Source organism: Anopheles coustani, chromosome 3 (assembly GCF_943734705.1).
Source record: "Anopheles coustani chromosome 3, idAnoCousDA_361_x.2, whole genome shotgun sequence".
Lineage (NCBI taxonomy): Eukaryota > Metazoa > Arthropoda > Insecta > Diptera > Culicidae > Anopheles > Anopheles coustani.
Genome location: NC_071288.1, coordinates 4,143,733 through 4,160,427, shown reverse-complemented (window position 1 = coordinate 4,160,427; position 16,695 = coordinate 4,143,733). Strand labels below are relative to the sequence as shown.

Here is a 16,695-nt window from a genome sequence, read left to right as displayed (position 1 = left end):
TCCCGCCATGTAGGTCGGGAATGGCCACAAGGGAAGAGAGGATCCGGTCGCTGACTAAAAGCCGGACGCTGGAGGAACCATTGGTCCGAGTCCTATTTGCGGGCAACAAATAGGTCTGAGAAGGGAATCGGGCAAAATCGACTTGTGATTAATCGGAAAATGTATGCACAAGAGATAAAATAAACATTCCAAAACATTGCGCAAATAATTCCTCCTAATCAATTATGTTCATCATCGAGAAATTGCCATAGTGGTCCAATGTCTGGGAACAAAGATCTGTGATCGTAGCTCTTAGATCTATGGAACGACACACATGAAAATGCGGGAAAGAGCGTATCTTCCCAAAGAAGAGTCGATAACTAAAATGAATAACAATGTTTGCCAGACTTGTTTATTTTCTTTGAAAACATTGATTATCTGTAACTTTCTACGCCACTCCCAAGTCCTCAATATTTTGGATATCAACGGCTAGTAACACTCGTCAATATTGGATTTGCTAATTGTTCGAAAAATCGTCAGCAGGTGCAAACGTAATCAGCCCTTCCCAAAACCTTTAGTAGAACAACTTGTACAAAAAAAAAACCTGGGATTGGTTCGTGATGTTGTTTGCACTGGGCCCGGGCTTTTTATCACCCCAAAGAGAATAATGTAGGATGCAAAGCATATGTTACTGGCACTTTGGTGCGCCATTTGTACCATCAATTAGTCTGATGATAATTGACGTACCATAAACGTTTTTGTCGACCGGGTCGTCGGAAACTTTCTCCAGCGTCGATTTGGCTTTATTGACCTTTATTTTTGCCATCAACCCTTCGCAGTGCTAGTGGAGTTTCGATGGGTTGGTACACTTTATGCCTGTAAGGCCTATGTTTGCTTAATGAAGGGTGGAGAACGATTTTCGTCACCGAATCATCCGATAACAGACGAACTGCTGTGCAATTAACACGATTAGAGTACACTGACGAAGGGATCAAATGGTGGGAAATGGGTAACTTATAATACGGAACACCATAGATCATGATTTGATAAAGTCAAACGCATCACGTCAACATTCTTGTACAAGGTACAAGGAACGAACAACCTACGATTAACCGGGCCACACAAGGCTAATTAAGTTTAGCTAAATTTCCGGTGGGAAGTGAGAAAAACATGAAAATAAATTCCTCACTGCAAATTCTATCAAGGTGAGATGGGATGATTCAAGAGAGAACATATGTTCGCTCAAAACAAATTGATTCATATGATAGAAAATAAGTTGCTGATAGATCTACTACCATAAACCAATACTAAGAATCGATACTTGCAAGCAGTTCTAATTGGTTTTTAATACGATGACTCATCAGGCGAAGCAACGTTCATGCTTTTTTTCCGTGACGGATGACTCGAGCTCAAAATACTGTCATGTTGCACTTTGTACAGCGATAAAAACCCAACGCAACCTTACGAGTTATTATTAGTGAACAGGTCGCTGACAGAAAAAATTGCACATATTTTGTTTTGCAACAAAGAACCACAAAGGTAACAACGCGCCCTATGTGGACGCATCGGAAACGAACGCTTGGGGAAATCCAAGGTTGTGTCATACTTATCATGTTCCGGTTGGAGCGGAACCTTAAGTTTCAACGGAAAGTGAATTTCTTGGATAGTGAAAGCCGTTAGGATATTTTAAAATATTCAAATTCTATTCCCCTTGTGCTTTTTCACCGAATAACCAACCGATGGGTGAGAAGAGGAGTATGCAAAACAGACTCGCCCTAGAGCCGGTAGAGCTCTTCCTAAGGCGTCGAAGAACTAAACACCGATCGTTCACATAATCGAGCCGCTCCATACCGATCCAACGTGGACATCGATTATGCACGGAGTCGTCGCGAAGAGACAACAATTCAGAATGTTTAATAAATTATTCATTTCGCCAACACATCCACTCGTCTGCTGGTCCGGTGAGTCTTGTGAGTAGAATAAATTTCCGTTTACTTTGCCTTCGACGAGACCGGTGCGTGTGATAAAATGCGGCAAACAACGAAATACGAACAAGAAGGCCCATAGGAGCAGAGTGCATGGAAAATCTGATCAGTCCTCTGCAAAGTCGTAGCACATGCCGCACACTACAGAACCCGGTGCGGAGTGAAATCGAAGTTTGCACAAAATCTAAAATGCAAATATACAACACAAGCTTCAGCTTCGCACGAAGCACGAAAACTTTGCAAACTACGTTCTCTCTCTCGACTCGAGTGTATTGGAAGTTTAAAAAAAAACTATTTTCTTTTCGAAAAGGCAAAGATCATATTTCGTAACCAATACTAAGGAGCAAACAGGGATAGTTTGTTGTTTAGGAACGAGAACCAAGAATCGAGAGTGCGAAAGGCGGCGAGATCAAATCGTGTCTTACTGCATGCGATGCATGCAGTAAACCAAAAACCTTAAGGAACGCTGGTGTTTCTGTAAACAAACCTCTCCCTTCGACGACGATGATGAATCGTGACGGTGGCCTCTCGATTTCAATTCGTCCGACGACGATCGAGGCCCTTACTGCACCCCGCCCCTCGGAGGGACAAAACTCAGCCGTAAATGTCTCGCGGTCGACTTGAAAACAAGTCGCACAGTCGGGGAACATCGTGATTGAACGATTTTCACGACAAAAAGGACGTGCGCGTTCAGAAGGGAAAAGGGAAGAGCAATTTGCAAGAAAATTCACAAAGGTGCAGCAGCTTGGAAAACGTCACGCCCAAAAGCCCGGTCGGTCGGGTTGACATTTGCATCTGCAAAACAATGCACCGGGTTGACGTTAAACAATAGCTTCACAAGAACATGGAGATTTTCTGATTCGAATCAAAGAATGTTCCAATCCTCTTTGCTCATTGGAAATGCAAGTTGATGGGGTACGAAAGATAGGACGCATCACGATCGACATTCCGCAAAATGAAAGACCACTTCAATTATAGTACTCAGGCTTGGTGATGGCATCTAACCTGGATTTTCTAACTATCCAAATGGTAGCAAAATCAAAGTAAGCTGGGACATCAAGTACTCATCGCACGCATGCGTTGAAAGTTATGAATTTTGTGTGCAATATTTGCTGGGAGCCACTGCTCAACCAGTGCCTGGCGACCTCATGTGGACACGTGTTCCACCAACGTTGCGTCCTGCGCTGGATGAAAATAAAGAAAACCTGCCCCGAATGTCGTTTGGAGGAGCCCTTTAGGTTGCGCGTGATTCGGTGGACGTTTCCCGGTGAAACGCACGACGACGGCGATGCGCGGTCGAGAATAGCTCCGGAGATGTTTGAACCGTTTCAAGAGGATCGATCGACCCAGGAGAACGAACTGTTGGCACTGTTCGGCAATCCGGATGCTTCGCAAGATAGCCGCGACGGAGAGGAGTGTGATGTGTGCACACGGTTTGATCATCTGCTGCAAAAGGCTATCGATCTGAAGGCGCAGTTGAACGATTTAGCCATGGGCAAAGACAAGCAGGATCTAGAGAGTTCCGAAGAACAGGATGATGCTTCAAAGTCACAATCCTCCACCGGAAGCAGTTATTCAAAGGCATCTTCAACGAAACGACAACGGCGATTTTGATTTTCCGGTGATACATACACGTTATTTCTTTGATACTTTTATGAGTAAGTAGGCTGGTACTAATAGTAGGCTGAGAAACTGCCGATTTTTGACTATAAACTTGCGTTGTGCACAAGTAATTTAACCTCCATCATTATGTCACCCAAACAGGTTACGTAGGAATTTACGCAAAGAAAACGCATCCGGGAACTACGCCCAAGTTCAAACCTGCATGGACAATTCAACATCAGTGTTGCTGAATTGAATCGATTTAAAATTAAAGGCAACAGCGGAATTTTACACGGTTTTTTATGGTGCAACAGAAAACAGCCTTCAAAATTGAAGCAGTTCGAATTACGCGCATTTGCAGCAAAGAAGTTCTTTTGTATGTTTTTTTTTTCGCGCAATGTTTTGAAATCGGCTATAGTTTCACTCGCTCTGCGCTTTTGCGTCCTTCCATGGCAATGACTCAGAGTTTGCTGATTCGTTGCTCAGGGCCGAACGACTAGCTGTTGGAGATGAAATTGATACTCTGGCCACGGAATCCAAAGCTGTAAACTATTTACAAATTTTCAATTAAAACATTTCCAACAACATTAAGGTTGTTTATATTATTTGAACTCAAGTGCAAATATTCACACTTCTCATATCTTTCGCATATGATATTCTTACTCAAACAGCTTGTCAACACATTTCGAGGAAACCGTTTTATGATGCCAATCCACAATATCGCGTCGAGCACGAGTGTCGCACCAATGCTCCAAAATAGCCCATCTGTTTGCCAACTCATCTAGCTCCCCCACTTAGCATCGCGTTGAGAAAACGGCAGGACGCCAGGCTATTTCCGTCCAATCCACCGTCAGCAAAACCTTGAACTCGAAACAACGAAGATCAAGATGTTGGTACAGTCGGGCGGCATCTGGGGGAGTGATCCGAAAAACCGGCTTAAAGTGGATCACTGATAGACATCGACCGAGAGAGGACGGCAAAGCTTATACGGCGCGAGGGAAGATAATCTATCAGCGCGCGTCAACGGCACCCTTCACTTGCATCATAGGCCCATAAAAATCAGCGACAACGATGGTCGAGACAGAAATAACACCCTCATAATATAGCCGCAAATGACTTGGTGGTCAACCTCCTCTGTCCCACTTGTGCGTAATTGATCCAGTTGAAGTCTACTCTCGAGGACCGACCTGCAACAGTGGCTGGTTAAGCATCTTCTGATATGAGTGTTCGTGACCAGCACTACAGCATTAGCTCTAGAGTTGAATGCATGTGTTCGTATGGGAATTCGAAGCATGAATACGCTTGCCAGTATGAATCATCCATTATCGTCGCTCGCGTTAGGTACAATCAGATTACAGAGGGTGTGTTAACGCAAAATTGATGGTTTCTCCAATTCCGGTGTAAACCAAAGACAAGTAATGAACTCAGCGTCTTACTCCCTTGGCGTAACGATGACCAATAATTTCCGCGTGGAGTTAGTGTGCTGTCAAAATAAAACCGGGGAATTTGGATCGATAAGATAACACCTTCCAGGTGTAATCAGAGTGGGATTGATTCTGTTCGTCCACAAAAAACGCCCCAAACTTTAGCCAGTCGAGTTCATGAGTTGGAATATGCTTCGGTCCCATATCTCTTGCCCAAAGGTTTAGTTAACCTCTTATCATGTTGGATATATCTGGACCGGTGACGATATCGGATGTCTGTCGGACTATCGATGCTACAGTTCTTCACTCACACGGCCAGACGAAGGGAACTACCACCATAGTCAAACTCACGCGAATTGTGAACCCACCCAGATCTAATCTAAATGCGCACCGATAATGAATCACCTTCCGGTGGTGCAGCACAGGCCACCGGAGGGAGGAATCGGGGCGACGAACCTCCCGGGAGGGTTGGGACTTACCTTTGGCAGCTCTCTCGGGCGTGGCCGAATGATGACACCATCGTTCTCGATGTAATCCGGAACGTCCTTGCGGTCGCTGAAGTTGAACACCATGGTGTTGGTCCCATCCTGCTGGCTTGGCGGTGGCTTTGCCTTCTTCCTTGCCGCCACCAGCCCGGCCAGGGGTGAGGCAGCCGTTGACGAGGCTGCGGCCACCGACTGTCCACCACCCGTGCCCCATTTGGCCACGAACGACTTGGTACTGTCGACACTGTTGGAACTTCCGTTACTGTTGTTGTTGTTGTTGCTACCGGTTGGCAGCTTTTGGACACTCGCGTTTGCCACACCACCACCACCAACACCACTACCGCCGCCGCCAACGGCTGGCGAAGCCCCAACCCCAGCACCACTATTGCCGCTTGTTCCCGACACGGCAGACGCCGTGACCTCACCACTCTTTTCGCGATTGATTTGATTCTTTTCGATCTCACGCCTGGTCAGTGGAGAGCCACCGCCAGCAACAACACCATCATTATGCGCACCACCGACACTACCGTTGTTCACTGCACCACTATTATTGCCAGCGACCTCTGACGGCGAACGACCCGCACTACCGTTGGCCTCGTTGTTGCCTGCGGCGGCGGTAACACCGTTAGCCGACGACTTCGCCGGCCCGAGGCTCTCGCGGGACATCGGAATCGGGGGAGCGGGCGGTTTGGTGCTCGGGGCAGCCAACGTCACTCCTCCTCCGCCGACTCCCGGCAGATAGGACGATTTGACGGTGCCATTAAAGCGGAACTGCGTCGTAGTCCCGGCCCGGGCAATGTTCTCCATTGCGGTGCGCGAAATCTTCCTCACCATACGATCGTCCCCTGCGTCGTCGACGTCGTCGTCACTGTTTCCTTCCGCTTCCTCGCGCTCGTCGTCACCGTCGTCGTCCGCGTCGCGGTTTCCAACCTTTGGATGGCGATCTTCCTCACTTCCGGAATCCGGATTCACCGTGTACGAGGCGCTGTGATGGTGACCTCCGTCGTGCTCGTCGTCGTCGTCGTCGTCCTCCTCCTCCTCATCACTCGTGACGTACTCAAGGTTACGCCGATCCTGCGACGCTGCTGCGTTGTCCAGGGGGTGGTTCGTGGTTCCGTTCGCTCCCGCGGCTCCAGTCGGCGTAGAGGTCGCCAGATGCAGACTGGCAAGCTTGCTCGTGAGCTGCTGAATCGAAGGCGACTCGCAAATTCCCCCTGCTGGCGAAGGCGACGACGACGACAACGACGACGACGACGCTGCCGCTCCCTGTGCCGTATTGCTGCTCGCGGCGGCGTTGTGCATGTGTTGGTGGCCGCTATCTGACCCCGTCGCCGTCTTAGATGCTGCTACGACGACCGCGGTCGCCGCTGTCTGAGTCAAGCCGTTCTCGTAGCTGTTGTGGTGGTGATCGCGAACGCCACCGATGCCTCCTCCTGCGGCAGCACCGCCGTTCTTAAGTGCGTTGTTCTTCGGTTCCAGCGCGCTCTCGTCGGGTGCGCATTCGGCGGAGTGCGTGGTGACCTCTCCCATCATCTCGCTGTTGCTGCCACCGCCGTTGCTTTGCATGCTGTTCTTGTTGACGGCACCAACACTACCAGGAGCAGCAGCAGCGCCAACGCCATTACTGGTCGAAGACGCGTGTTTACTTCTTGCCGGTGGAGACGGTGGCGTACCACCGAGCGATTCAACAACCGTCGCTGATGGTTTGTTGTTTCGCTGACCGGTGGTGCTGCCGATGGTACCGTTGCTGTTGCCGGAGGCATTCTTCAGATTGTTGACGGCTTCCAGCGACTTCGGCGAGGGTGGCGGTTTGCCCACCGTTGCTGTGGTGGCCGGTGCTGGTGCGGGCGCCTGATGTTTCGGACTAGCGGTACGCGGCTTAATATTTGGCTTCTTCGGACTGAGCGGTGGCTTCGGGTGCGTGATGGGTGGCTTTTCCGCGGCCACGGCAGGAGCAGCCGGCGTCGTCACCGTGCCCGAGATGATGATCGAGCGATAGTTGGCCACCTTGCTGGCGACGTCACTGCCCGGTGGACCGCCCGCTCCACCGCCCCCGTTCGCTCTCCCACCGCGACGGTTCGCGTTCGCCTCGAAGATCTTCATCGTCTGCTTGACCACGTCCGGCGGTGGCCGCTCGTCGGCATCGATGAACGAGGTCAGCCGCTTCGGTTTCGGATCACCTTTCTCGCGCCCATTGATGATCTTCTCCTCGATCGTCACGCAATCGCTGACCAGCAGCGGCAAATCGGTGCCAGCCGCCGCGCCTCTCGTGCCAACGCCAACTACCGCTCCTCCGCCGTTCATCATCATCGCCGTCGGCGCGGTCGCCGCCATCGGTGCTCCCGATCCCGGTCCCGAACTGGATATACCGTTGCTTTCGAGCGTGGTCGTCGCTGCCACCGCCGTCGCGGACGCTACCACCACCACGCCGCCGCCGCCGCCGTTGCTGGTCGCTGTGGTCGTCGGTGTGGCGATCTCGTCCAGTATGATCACATTGCTGCCCACCTCCGAGGACGACACGCCGCCGACAACGGTTTCGACTGCTGCTGCGGCCACTGGTGCTATTGCTGCTGCTGCTGCTGCTGCTGGCGGCGACCCCGTCGTTGCATCCCGCTCCCAGGCCTTGTGGTGATCGTAGCGCACCAGAGCCTCGACTGAGCGGGCACGCTTGAGCAGGACCGCGTCAGCGCCACCGCCGCCCCGATGGTGCTTGGTGTAGCGATTGTACTCGTTCTTCTTCTCCACCTGGCGGCTCGCTCGCGTATAACTGTTTTGCACGCCGCGGAGAAACGGTGCCGCCGTCTTGACCACCACTTGCTGCTCTTCTTGCTGCTGTTGCTGTTGGTGGATCCACGGTTGCTTCGGAGCGAATTGCGGCTGCTGCTTCTGGTACGGTGGCTGCAGAACTACCGTTGCATGGAGCGGCTGCTGCTGCTGCTCTTTCTGATGAAGATGGTTATGGTTATGGTTATGATTGTTGCCGTTTCCGTTTGCGTAGTGTTCGCGTTGCTGCTGCTGCTGCTGTTGTTGTTGGTAGTGATAATTTTGCGAATGATACTTCTTCTGCTGGTGCTGTTGGTGCTGCTGGTGCGCCTGTTGTTGGTGCTGATGATGATGATGATGATGGTTTTGGTGCTGACCACCACCACCCTCGCTACCGATCGATTGTTCGCGCTCACTCAGATCCTCGCTTTCCTCGTCCAGCAGGTTGTTGAGGCTGGTCGCGCGGCGCATACTGTTCAGCGAGGGACGCTGCTTGGTGACGGATTGGCGCAGGGCCAGGCTAAGATAGCGGCAGCGCAACCGTGACACGATCCCTGGGCCGTACTTCAGCTCCTCCCCGGCATCCCCGAACCCGGGGCCACCACCTCCACCACCACCAACGCCACCCGTGACATCCACCACTGGTCCACCGCCCAGCACCGAGTTGTTCTTTTCGTAGACGACGACGATCTCCTCCGCGGCCGTGGCAGCGACCATCTTCCTGACTACACCAGCACCTTCCCTTTGCTGCTGCTGCTGCTGCGTTTGCTGCTGACCGGGCGATAGAACGAGCGACGAACCTTTAACGACACCACCGGAATTGTTGCTCACTGAGGGAATTTCACGGTCCACGATCACGACACTGTTCGGACGCGCCGACGACGTTGCGGTTGCGATGGCAGCAGCGACGGTGCTACTTCCGCTACTACAGCTGCTGCTACTGCTGCCGCTGTGTTCCGAACCGGCATTGGAATGTGACTGAGGCCCGTTAGCTGCTCCGGCCGACACCGAACCGCCGCTCGAAGACGACGGCGTTCCACTTGCGGCCAACGGCGGCGGTGGCGGCGGCGTCGTCGTCGGCACCAATACGGCTTCTCCTGTGCGCACGCTACCACCAACACTGCTGCGCTGTTGCTGCTGCTGCGGATGGTAATTGTGGTGTTGGTGCTGCTGTTGCTGGGCCGGTTCATTCGCTCCACCAAAGTGTGCCCCAAAATGAACTCCGACGGTTGGGGACGTTGCGGCGGCGCCTTTGAGTGGAACGGAAGAGCAATGGGGGTTATTGTCCCGCGCGATCACTACCTTCCCCTCGTCCTCTCGTGTCATTACATCCCCACCACCACCACCGCCACCCTCACCCTCGGATGGTAGGCTGTCACTTTTATCAGTGCTGTCAGTGCCCAACAACAAAGAAGGGGGATCATTTTCCTTACTTTCCACCACCGGATGTTGTCGTTCGCTGTCGGGCACTGTATCCAGCGGACTGTCGGTGTCGGTGTTGGTGTTTGTAGCTGTGCTACCCTCTGTGCGTGTGTGTGTATGTGTCCCGTGTGGAGATTACGAACAGTAAACAAGCAATGAAATACCCACAACACAGGGGGTGAGAACAGGTGGTGCGTGATGATGACGAGCGGGTGTGTGGAAGGAGGGTGGTGCACACAACAGATGATCGTATATACAAACAAGAGCACACATACGCACACGGCACGTGGCAGGGTGTTAGTGGTGTGGTACAATACATTCACGCATCGGACAGGACACACCACACACATCCGCAGGCACCGGATCCGGACGGTTGGAAAGTGTTATTTGGAGTGCAATGATGTCGATGATAAGAACCCAAGTTCGGTGTATATACGGGGCAGGTTGAAGTGGTGTGCGGTAGGGTGGTATGTTTGTGGTGGAGCAACAATGAACACAATTCGACGATCGTCGACCAAACATACAGGGTGGGAGAGAGAGAAAGAGAGGGAGACGAATGAACAACAATGCAAACGATTAGTTTAACAAACACGCACACACACATAAAGCTACAATAAACGTACGTAATAGCAACGATGAAACTCCCTGTTTGCTATAAAAATTAGCCGAGACACAAACCACAACCAATGATAACGAATTTTATAGCATCGTCGCCAACTTCATTCACTCGCCCTTAGAAGAGTAAATCGCTATTGATTTTAATTTTTATCGTGATAATAGAACTATACATAAGGGTATTTAAGGTAGTTAATGTTAGCAACGGAATATGGTTTGGATATGTATGGACATTTTGTATCGAATTCACGTATTAAAGCCAAGCCTAAGAAAATTTTAGTATCGAAAGTAGTGATACACATAGTCCACACATAGTCAAATCTATAAATGAGATAACCTTTCTTTACAATTCGTTTAAAAAGCCAATCTTCGATCATCAAGTTTCTTGTTATATTCCTCTCCAAGGGTTAATTTTATGGCAAACGATCATTTCCCCTCCAAGCAACGGCTTTCCTAGTGTTAGTGATCACATACTGCTCGCGACCGGTCGTAACATTAGCCAGATATTCCGAGATGAACCGCGAATGCATTCCAAGAGCATCATGTATGTTTGTATAAGGGAACGCCAAGATCAACCCCAAAACGATTGGTGTGAGCGAGACAGAATCCGAAAAATGCTCGAAGAAAGGGAACATAAAATAATAAAAACACATAAATCAAAGTACCGCTGTACGCGGATGGGTTGGGAGAGTTCATTGCTCACTTTGTGGGAAGGAAAAATCATATGGGGAGAAAAGGAGTTTGGGTGGCCGATGATGATGATGATGATCATCACGATCGGTCGGGAAAAATTACTGCCGCATGTTTTCCGACGCGCTGATGGACAGCAAACAGTATCAAACAAGCATCTATAAAAATCGAAAGGGAAAATTTTGACCCGGACTTTAGCAAACCAGTTGTTAAGTGCAACCAAAAGTAAGTTAAACGGGAGAAAAATTCAAACATACTTTCCCAAGTTGTCTACTAAAAGCAAGAACCGAACATGCCCGCGTTTCGCTCGGTTCCGAGGGAACACCGTTCTCGAAGAGGATGGGAAGAAGCAAGATCAAAAACATTCACCTCATTCTTTTCTTTACCTCCTAGTAGCTCAAGCAGGTCGTCCACGTTGCCATAGTGCTGTGCTTGTGAACGCGTGCCTTCGGTGGAGAAATACGGCGTTCCATGGGAAGATGAAAGCGGGATAAAAAGATAGCATCGTAAAACGTAAATAAATAATTCCTCTAATGCGAAGCCATCTCTAGACACCATTGGCTCCCTGCTGTTCCCCGGTATCGTCCCGGAGGCGATGGGTTTGAAATAAGATTTCCATAAGAAATCGGTTAAATAGTTGCTTGTCTGGGAGCCTAAGAAAGTTGAAGGAATTATTCAACACAACACAACGAATGCTGGGGCGTCGTGTTTGAACTTGAGTTGAAAAGCATTAGGTTCATTTGGAATATTCTAACAACTAAACCAAATGAATAAGAAATAGTATTCATTCTATACAAACATCAACATGTATTTTTCAAATCCACCTCGCCCAATAAAGATTTATTTTTTAGTCCAATATAATCCATTAAAAGGTGTCCGAACGTTCCTTTTACATTTTTCTTAGTTTGGAAACAGTTCAAAATGGACTCCAAATTTACCATCGAATGCCCGAAAATAAAACTCCTTCCCTCGACCACGTTGGCAAAGCTTCGCGGTTCGAGTTTGACAAAAAGAAAATCCGAACGCAAAAAAAAAGATTGTTCCGTTTCTCGACCGCGTTTTATTTGCTGTTGACGGCGAGTTTCTGGACAAGAGGTCGGTTAACAAAACAGAAAACAACAAAAAAAAAATCCACAAATAGTAGATGTTGCGCGATTCGAAAATCGTCACACATCGGCTCTCGATTTGCATATGAACGCATCGGAAAAATAATAAAACAAAACCTCCGCAACCCGTGCTCCCAGGCGGCTTCCCGCATCGGTTTTCCTTTTTTTCTGTACTGAATTTTATCTTTCGCCAGCATTAAAAAAAAAGGTTGACGAGGTGGTAGCATTTGCATTGGAACGCAAATTTGCATCGTAGCCGTGAATGTTATTTTATTTCATTACATACGGGGTGTGTGGAGGAGCATTGTTTCGGTCCCAACTAACTTTAAGAGTTTCAAATAAACTTCAGTGGAGAAATGGTTGGATATTTTATCCTAGATTTAGTCGGTTTTGAAAAACCGATTGGAATCAATGAAAATAAAGAGTATCAAAAGAACATCAATGAAACAAGCCAACAAAAGCGATCGAAGAGTTCAGTAAAACTCCGAAATTACGTACGGAATCAACTTTTTTTTTCTTCTCTTTGTTCATAAGTGAATTAGATAAGTTCTACCAAGCTTTAAAAATCTGGAGCACCTCTTTTTATTGTGCTACCTCTTTTCCTCCCTTGTGCGCCACCGTGGCAACTGCTTTGCAATTATCGGCCCCGCTTAGCAGCTTCGAAAGGGGGCTAATGAATTTTTCATCAGACTTTAGGTTGAAGAACACTTTTTGCTGACTTTTGACACATGATACTGGCGGTGGTCACCCATTAGTGCAACACGTCTAATTAATGGGCAGCATTTGTCTGCTCGCCATCTCGTTCGCCCTCTCCTCGTCGTTCGGCTTGAAAGTATAACGACAAAAAAAAACAAACGTTCCAAAAATGCATAATCAATTACTAACGGGTCCAAAAAACCTAATTGCAACGCGCAACCAATTTCGCTTCGTATTATTCATCCCAGTCCACGGCGTTTGCTGCTTCGCGTTTGTCTAAGTCTGTTTTGGGGGTTGTTGTTTATTTAAAACCGAACCCGGCGGCCAGTGTCGAACGTTTGAGCAAGCGGTGGCCGGGGGAAGTATGTTTGAATTTTTGTACGTGCGAAGGTCGGCACAGCGTCGGGTGAGGCGATGACATTTTCATTGGGACTTTGCTCCAAAGTATGGCAAATAAACTGTAGCGATGTTAGAGCCACATTGGTGACGACAAGGTAGTGAAAGAAACGAGAGACCTAACATTTAACCGGTGCGGGTATCTGAAGGACTTTGTTTTATAACTTCCCAAATCAACAGAATTCCATTGCCGGAGGTTAATATTTGAATTTTGCACCGAAAGCAATGAGGAAAGGAAGCTCGCCACATTGTCACAAAAAGCAAGCCAAGAACTGACACAAAACTAACAAGAAAGACAAACAAGTGATCCAAATATTGAGTTTTGCTAAATCAATACTTCTTGAAAGTGATAGAAATGGGTTTGAATCTAAAACATGACACGCCAACACGTGCAAGTAATGGTTCACAAAACTAAGCTAGCATATTTATGCTAAAAGATGAATGATCAATGAAGAAGATGACCAAGTCGATAATCACTGGGATCGATTTGTTGTGGGAAACACATGCTAATGCTCGGTCACGAGAACCGCAAGCGGCGTGTCATGGTGATGTTCACAAAGCATAACGTAGCAGAAATAGATAATGCGATGCACACGCCGTAGAAACAACCTTGCCCGGGTGGTAGGTTTGTATACATACAAGAAGTTCGCGTTATTGCAAAACAAACCGAACATCGGTCTACCCACCCCCTTCCCCATCCCCTCCTTATTGTCACATGTTCGGAGCAAAGTTGTTCGAGAGCTCGGTCAGCTGATAAAGGTGCTTCTAAGGCCGCCGGCAGCTAGCAAGAGAGCTGATAAGATAATCCATTCGCCCGCAAGCTTCGAAAACCTGGAAGCCGAATGGCGTGTACATCTACTTTAAATAATAATAAAATGGGACCAAGCTTATCAGTTTAACCTCCCATCTCGCTACCCGTGCAAAATGAGGACAGTCGAAGCACGAAGTGACTGTAGTGAAGGCGAGAGGGGGAAGGGCCAAAAGGGATTAAACACCGAATGAAATGTGATTCATCCATCGATCGGGCGGAGAGATATGACGAGCAGATTGCCAAACAGTGGTAGCGCCTACTATGATGAATTTAACTGTATTTTTTGTGGATTTCTTCATTATTGGCAAGTGTTGAGGAAGTTCTGAAGACGAATAATTGTACCACCAACAGTTAAAAATGGTAATGCAATTTCAATCAAAGATGTCTGATTGAAACAAAATAGCTCCAAAAGTCAATCAAAGTAAACAAGGTTAATTTTTGCGTCATGAAACGTACAGTTGAATGCAAACAGACGTGGGTTTGATTGCGCCGATGGATGTTCATACGCAATTCGAACGAAATTACAGCGGAACGAGGCCATTTGTCTGGTCGAGAGCATTATTGTCATCTGATTGGCACGTTATCGGACGGGAATGAGATTGTGACAAGCCGCGTGTTATAAACCAAACGTCATTTTCAAACACTACAGCTATTGGCAAACACAAAATCAGGGGAAGTCCATTCGAGGGTAGTAAGAATACGAGAGTAGAATCATACAAATGAATAAAAAAGATCATCACGAACAGGTTTTATAACGCTTTTGTAAGTTGAAGGAAAGAAAGTGAAAAGAAAAATTCGGATTATGATGTTTTGTTTGGTATGATTTAAATCTTTAAAAATGTTTAATATTCCCAAAACTAAAACAAACGTTATCATTGGTGTGGTATGCGGTATGTGCAAAGTTGAAAAAATTTTACAATGGGAGGATTGAATTTTACATACAAATCTACACAAACTAGGAAAACGAAGGGGCGATAAAGGGATAGAAACGAGTAGAGAGAAAGTGAACTGTCGTTCTGGCTGACTCTACTCTCCTCGATTTTCCATCCCCTTTTACGGTGATTTTGTTTTAGCGTTGTCTGAACAGTGATTTTCGCGTAAATGTTACCTTTCGTTCCGGCCCCGGCGTAGAAGGGGCTGCCGACGGGGAAAGCGCCACCGCCGGTCGGCGTGCGCGGATGGGGGGTGACGGGTGACGAGGCGGAAGCGGAAATGGCCGCGGCCACCGTCGACGCCGAGTCGTGCACCTGCGTTGCGACGGCACCGATCGTTTTGGCCAAATTCTTGCGCCGCTGGATCAGTTCCTTTTTCCACTGCGGGATGACGCTCGGATCGCCGTTGCCCGACGTCGATGCCGGTGGCACGTGCGCGCTAGTGTTAGTGGGCGTGTCGGCCATCATGCTGTTAGAGAAGGCGCCTCGTTAGCTAGCTGTGGGGGGTGGATCGATTTTTCCTCCCAAAGCCGGCGTTTGTGCTTGGGCCGAGGGACGTATGGGAGAAATGTGTGCACTAGAGGAGGGATGTTGAAGGAGGAAGAGGAAGGGTGATGCAGGATTCCGGAAGAATTAAGATGAAAGATGAAAGAAAAGATTTCGTTACGATCAGATAAGATTAGTTGGGTTGCACTGTCGTTCAAAGGCGTGTTTTAATAAATTCGATTTTTAACTTCCACAACACACAATCTGAAACACAGACACAAACAGGCAGACATACAGGCGCAAAAAGGTTAATTATAGCATCGCAGTTTGTTGTTGTTGATTTTTCCTCCGCCCGATTGTCGGCCACCGTTGCCGTAATTGCTGATGATGCTGTGTGCTGACGCTGACGGGCTGCTTTCACTAACTCTAGTTTCTACTTTAGTTCCTCTCTCCTAAACTTAATTACTTTTGGGCCGTGCTGACACTGTTTGGGAAATATTCACTCATTTCCTCTATCCACGGAAACCGTGAGAAAATAGGGAACATTCTCTCGCACTGGCTTTAGTTGAAGTGGAAGTTGCAACACAGTCATTCAAATGCAAATATGTCATTATTTTGTACCGAAATCCGATAGGCTCGACCAGCTTCGTGCTTTCGTTATTCCTCCCCCAAAAGCCGACTGTGACTCCTCTTTCCCTTTCTAGCTGAATGTCCTACATAAAACCCACCGAGTAAATACCATTGCTTCCTTTTGTACGGCCACCATCCTAGGGGTCCAAACTCTACAATAGAACCACGGGTTGAGGCCAATTTTCGGTGTGAAAAATCATCGTCGCCTCTCCATTTTAACCTGCGGTGCTTTCCATTTCATTCGTACACTTGAATTCGATTATTGGAAGGGGTTCGTCGCTGACCCAAGAAAGAGTCTTTCGTATAATAAAGATGTTTGGTTTTGGAAAATATATCTCAACAATATAGAAGTGCTCAGTGAGAGAAAAATAAATATCAATGAAAAATGGGCAAAGCTATTCGCAGTGAGGCAATTTTAAACTATGACTCAATCAACCGTTCGCTGATAGTGGCACCCCGAACCCCATCCCCATCCCCAAAGGAAGGTTCTCCCAGCTCCAATGTTTCTAGTGGTTCGTTTCGTCAAAGCAAGGGTGCTACTACGATGTGGCCATGTCCAGCAGTTTTATCAGTTGCCAACAATCTTCAACAGTACTTGGCAATCACACCCCCCTTTTCCACCTGACCGAAAGCATTCCACTGGCCATCAGTTCAATGTCCACTTTCCCGATGA

General features: G+C 48.2%; 1 protein-coding gene across 2 annotated transcripts in view; it reads right to left on the bottom strand.

Annotated features, from left to right (window-relative positions):
- LOC131259760 (AF4/FMR2 family member lilli) overlaps positions 1 to 16,695 on the bottom strand; it is a 55,609-nt gene that overhangs the window by 34,360 nt on the left and 4,554 nt on the right. For both annotated transcript variants that reach the window (XM_058261337.1, XM_058261339.1), the window contains exons 2-3: positions 15,083 to 15,483; positions 5,470 to 9,488 (exon numbers count right to left, since the gene is read on the bottom strand). In XM_058261337.1, coding sequence (XP_058117320.1) covers positions 5,470 to 9,488; positions 15,083 to 15,374 — 4,311 coding nt within the window. In that variant the 5' untranslated portion in view covers positions 15,375 to 15,483. The remainder of the gene's footprint in view (positions 1 to 5,469; positions 9,489 to 15,082; positions 15,484 to 16,695) is intronic.